Below are 4,951 nucleotides of genomic sequence, written 5' to 3' on the forward strand. Positions count from 1 at the left end.
ACTAAGCTGAGAGGGAATTGCTGACAGGCAATCACAGGAGGTCCACAAGAAGAGATGCCAGCACCAGGCATGTAAGATTTTCTCAGACTCCTCTCATCGGGCCATACTCTTTTCTGCTCCTCCCCCAGGCTCTACCATTTACGCAGTTTGCAGACTAACACAAGCAGGTTCAGAAACCACTTCTTTCCTACAGCGGTCACCTTATTGAACTCTTCCCAAAGACCAGTCTTTCCTTCCCCTCTATCCATACCTTACTGTACCATCCCAACATTTGTACAGTGTTCCTCTTCAATTCGCACTTGTATAGCCCTATCTACAGTGGCTCTGCACATACATGCATTTCCCTAGGGGTATTTTATTTATTCTGCTGCACATATCTATCAACCATCTTTCCTTACCCTAGCTGTGAATAACTGCATTTTATCTCTAAATACTGCATGCTGTACATTCTGCACACGTTGCACTTGATTAGATGCCAAACTGCATTTCATTACTTCATACATGTGCAATGACAATGAAGTGCTCTAGTTTAGTAATAAATAAGCAAAGTAAGACTTTTACATCACATTTTATTTTTCTTGATTTTTTCTTTGCACACCCTTGCTTGTAAAATTAAACACGGCACAATACAGCGCATCAAGAATTAAGATGGACGATGGGTCCCGAGTATCAGATGGACTAAACGTGCCTTTCAGAAGAACGCCTGGATGCTTCCTCTGAAAAGAGAGAAAAAAAGATAGAAGAAAAAAATACTATGATTAATAATTATATGTTCAAAGTAGCATTAATTGGGGCCTGCCCATAGCAATACATAAGGAGAGCAGTGACTGACTGACTTGCGAAGCAAGTGATAAAATTCCACAAGCTAATGACTACTATTTAGCTAAGCTTAGCATTGATGCTAATTTTTAGCATCAGAACGCTGTGTCCAAACCGACGGGCGCACTTTGGCAGGCCCCCGTTACATTTCTTCAGGAATTTTCTAGTTTACTTTATGTTCATCATGAAAACCATTACACTAGCACATTGTATACAATGTCTCATGGGAAAGAATAGATTCCAATGTTTGTCATGCATCAACACCAAACAGTCAAATATTCATAAAACAATACGCTTCGTCTATCAGTGAGTTGCACTTACCTCTAAATGTTTCCTCAGGTTTGACATAGATTGCTTCGACGTGGACAAGTTCTTGATAGCCGGCAAACACTTCTTGCACTGCACGGTTAAATTTGAGCCATTTTCACATATGTAAATGAAATGCTCCTTATATTTCCAGTGCTGGAAGGTTGTCATTTTTGATGCGCTGCTTGAGCTGAAATGGAACCGTCCGCTCGCTTGCTGTTCCTCCAGGAGGCTCCGCCAGCACAGGATGGAACATCAGAGTGGCATTGCGGCTGGCAAATATGATAGAGACAAGGAGCCGCAGCGGGAAACGGCGATATAGGGCGCAAAGCAATAAAAATATCGTTACATATTTCACAAAGGTTTTTGTTCATATTTTTTTTTAAATGTAACTAAATTTGTAATTCTTAATATTTTCGGAAGTAACTGTAACTGAATTACATATTTTCTCATTGTAACTGTAACGAATTACAGTTACTCTTTTTTTGTAATTAAATTACGTAACGTCGTTACATGTAATCCGTTACTACCCAACACTGACTGCTGCACTGAGGTGATGCTTCGTACGAAGGTAAAAGAAGTTCAAAAAACTTGAAGATTGCTTTTATAGTTTATTTTTTCCAGTTTGACAAGCAAATAACAAAGATCAAACTTTTCATTAGTGATGTGTTGAGTAATGAAGCGGGTAAGACAGAGAACTCACCTAAACCTGAGCAGTTAAAGTTTTTATTTTTTAGTAATAAATCGTTGTCCCTGGTGACATAGCGAGTAACAAGCCAATCACAACCCTCTTTTCTTTTTGTTTCTAGTTTTCTTTTGGATCCAGCCATTGTTTCATACAACGAGATTAATCGGAATTTATGTATCAGAATCACAAAGATTTTAAACTTGTTTATTCATTGTAAAGCTTCATGTTGTTTTCACGCTGCCTATTTTACATATATTGTCCAGTTGATGTCACAGTAGAGCAAATGAAGCACCGCGGTGCATCGGCTCATGAGTCGAATGATTGGATGGAGTTCCTCAGGGCTTTTAAAAAAGTGGACTAAAATGAAATTTGAATATAATTTATAGTATTTGTTTAAAATCCGTTCATTTGAGAATTCTCCAAATGTCAGCTGGATATGTCGATTCATCTATATCTCTGTCTACGCTCTTGAATTTTCAAATTGTTTTTTGTTCATTTCTGCCTTAAACGATTTACTTCAGTAAAGTTAACAATTACTCTTTTTCTCTGTTTTCTTCTCCAGATTCCCTGAAGTGTAACGTTTATAACCAGGAGAGGAGATCCACTCTGGACCAGGAGGAATTAGAACCTGTGCAGGTGAAACAAGAACAGGAAGAGCCTGAAGATCATCAGATAAAAGTGGAAGAGAAAGAAGTTTACTGCAGTCAGGCTGAAGAACAGATTGAATTAAAACAGGAGACTGATACCTGCATGGTGGTTCCTGTTGATGAGCAAACAGACCACACTGAATCAGAACCAAACAGGAACCAAGTCATCTTCCAGGAAGCTGCTGAAGCTGAGAACCAAAATCAGGAAAGAAGAAAACCTTTCTCATGTGTCATCTGTAAAAAGCGTTTGACTTTCAAATCTGCTTTTGATATTCACATGAGAACTCATACGGGTGAAAAGCCGTTTTCATGTGTGAACTGTGGAAAACGTTTTAGTCAAAAACAGAATTTAACTCTGCACATGAGGATTCACACAGGTGAAAAGCCGTTTTCATGTGTGAACTGTGGAAAAAGTTTTAGTGTAAAACGGAATTTAACTCAGCACTTGATGATTCACACTGGTGAAAAGCCGTTTTCATGTGTGAACTGTGGAAAACGTTTTAGTCAAAAACGGGATTTAACTCAGCACATGATGATTCACACTGGTGAAAAGCCATTTTCATGTGTGAACTGTGGAAAAAGTTTTAGTGTAAAACGGAATTTAACTCGGCACATGATGATTCACACTGGTGAAAAGCCGTTTTCATGTGTGAAGTGTGGAAAAAGTTTGAGTGAAAAACAGGATTTAACTCGGCACATGATGATTCACACTGGTGAAAAGCCGTTTTCATGTGTGAACTGTGGAAAAAGCTTTTGTCAAAAACGGGATTTAACTCAGCACATGATGATTCACACAGGTGAAAAGCCGTTTTCATGTGTGAACTGTGGAAAAAGTTTTAGTGTAAAACGGGATTTAACTCGGCACTTGAGGATTCACACTGGTGAAAAGCCGTTTCCATGTGTGAACTGTGGAAAAAGTTTTTGTCAAAAACGGGATTTAACTCAGCACATGAGGATACACAATGGTGAAAAGCCGTTTTCATGTGTGAACTGTGGAAAAAGTTTTAGTCAAAAAAAGTATTTAACTCGGCACATGAGGATACACACTGGTGAAAAGCCGTTTTCATGTGTGAACTGTGGAAAAAGTTTTAGTCAAAAACAGGATTTAACTCGGCACATGAGGATTCACACTGGTGAAAAGCCGTTTTCATGTGTGAACTGTGGAAAAAGTTTTAGTCAAAAACAGAATTTTACTCATCACATGAGGACTCACACTGGTGAAAAGCCGTTTTCATGTGTGAACTGTGGAAAAAGTTTTAGTGTAAAACTGAATTTAACTCGACACGTGAGGATTCACACAGGTGAAAAGCCTTTTTCATGTGTGAACTGTGGAAAAAGTTTTAGTCAGAAACAGGATTTAACTCGGCACGTGAGGATTCACACAGGTGAAAAGCAGGAGAGGAGATCCACTCTGGACCAGGAGGAGTTAGAACCTGTGCAGGTGAAACAAGAACAGGAAGAGCCAGAAGATCATCAGATAAAAGTGGAAGAGAAAGAAGTTTACTGCAGTCAGGCTGAAGAACAGATTGAATTAAAACAGGAGACTGATACCTGCATGGTGGTTCCTGTTGTTGTGCAAACAGACCACACTGAATCAGAACCAAACAGGAACCAAGTCATCTTCCAGGAAGCTGCTGAAGCTGAGAACCAAAATCAGGAAAGAAGAAAACCTTTCTCATGTGACATCTGTAAAAAGCGTTTGTCTTTCAAATCTGATTTTTATGCTCACATGAGAACTCATACGGGTGAAAAGCCGTTTTCATGTGTGAACTGTGGAAAAAGTTTTAGTCACAAACAGCATTTAACTCAGCACATGATGATTCACAATGGTGAAAAACCATTTTCATGTGTGAACTGTGGAAAAAGTTTTCGTCACAAGGTGAGTTTAATTCACCACTTGAGGCGTCACACAGGTGAAAAGCAGTAGAAGTATTTTCCATACATGTCCTATATTGAGGTTCACTATAGAACTGATTTGGTTTAAAACTAGAATGAAAGACTGGAGGGGTTTCATGTCTATAAAGCTGAAAATTGTTGTATTTGTTAAATGTGATCATTTGGATACTTGGAGATGTGCAACCATGACACATTTTCCTTCAGAGATGCTTTCTTGTTTTTTTTTTTGGTATATTCTTTATCAATAAACAATAATGATAAACTGTATGTTATTGTATTAACTTACTGTTTATGTCAAACTGTATGTTGTGTGTGTACAACATGAAGAGCAGAGGGCTCAGCACACAGCCCTGAGGAGTGCCAGTACTGATGCTGATAGATGAAGAGGCTTGGGGGCCCACTGACTATTTCATGCATTAACAGAGTTTGACCGGACATGGACTCCCTTCCAGAACATTCTCACATGATTGGACTTGAGGGATTGATTTGTATTATTCTGTACAATAGAGAGAGTTAGTGGGGTTTATTTTAAAAGTTTTTAAAATCAAAACTAGAATGTACAGAATTGAGTGGGTTTTTTTTAAATCTGGAAAAA

The 4,951-nt window shown here is 38.5% G+C and overlaps 1 protein-coding gene across 1 annotated transcript; it reads left to right on the forward strand.

Annotated features, from left to right (window-relative positions):
* Positions 1 to 2,563: 2,563 nt before the first annotated feature.
* Positions 2,564 to 4,509, forward strand: LOC111610452 (gastrula zinc finger protein XlCGF8.2DB-like). The gene is made up of 3 exons (XM_023344680.1): positions 2,564 to 2,837; positions 3,258 to 3,661; positions 4,190 to 4,509. Exons 1-3 carry the CDS (start codon positions 2,564 to 2,566, stop codon positions 4,385 to 4,387), a joined length of 876 nt encoding a protein of 291 aa, XP_023200448.1. The 3' UTR covers positions 4,388 to 4,509.
* Positions 4,510 to 4,951: the final 442 nt, after the last annotated feature.

Source organism: Xiphophorus maculatus, chromosome 13, assembly GCF_002775205.1.
Source record: "Xiphophorus maculatus strain JP 163 A chromosome 13, X_maculatus-5.0-male, whole genome shotgun sequence".
Lineage (NCBI taxonomy): Eukaryota > Metazoa > Chordata > Actinopteri > Cyprinodontiformes > Poeciliidae > Xiphophorus > Xiphophorus maculatus.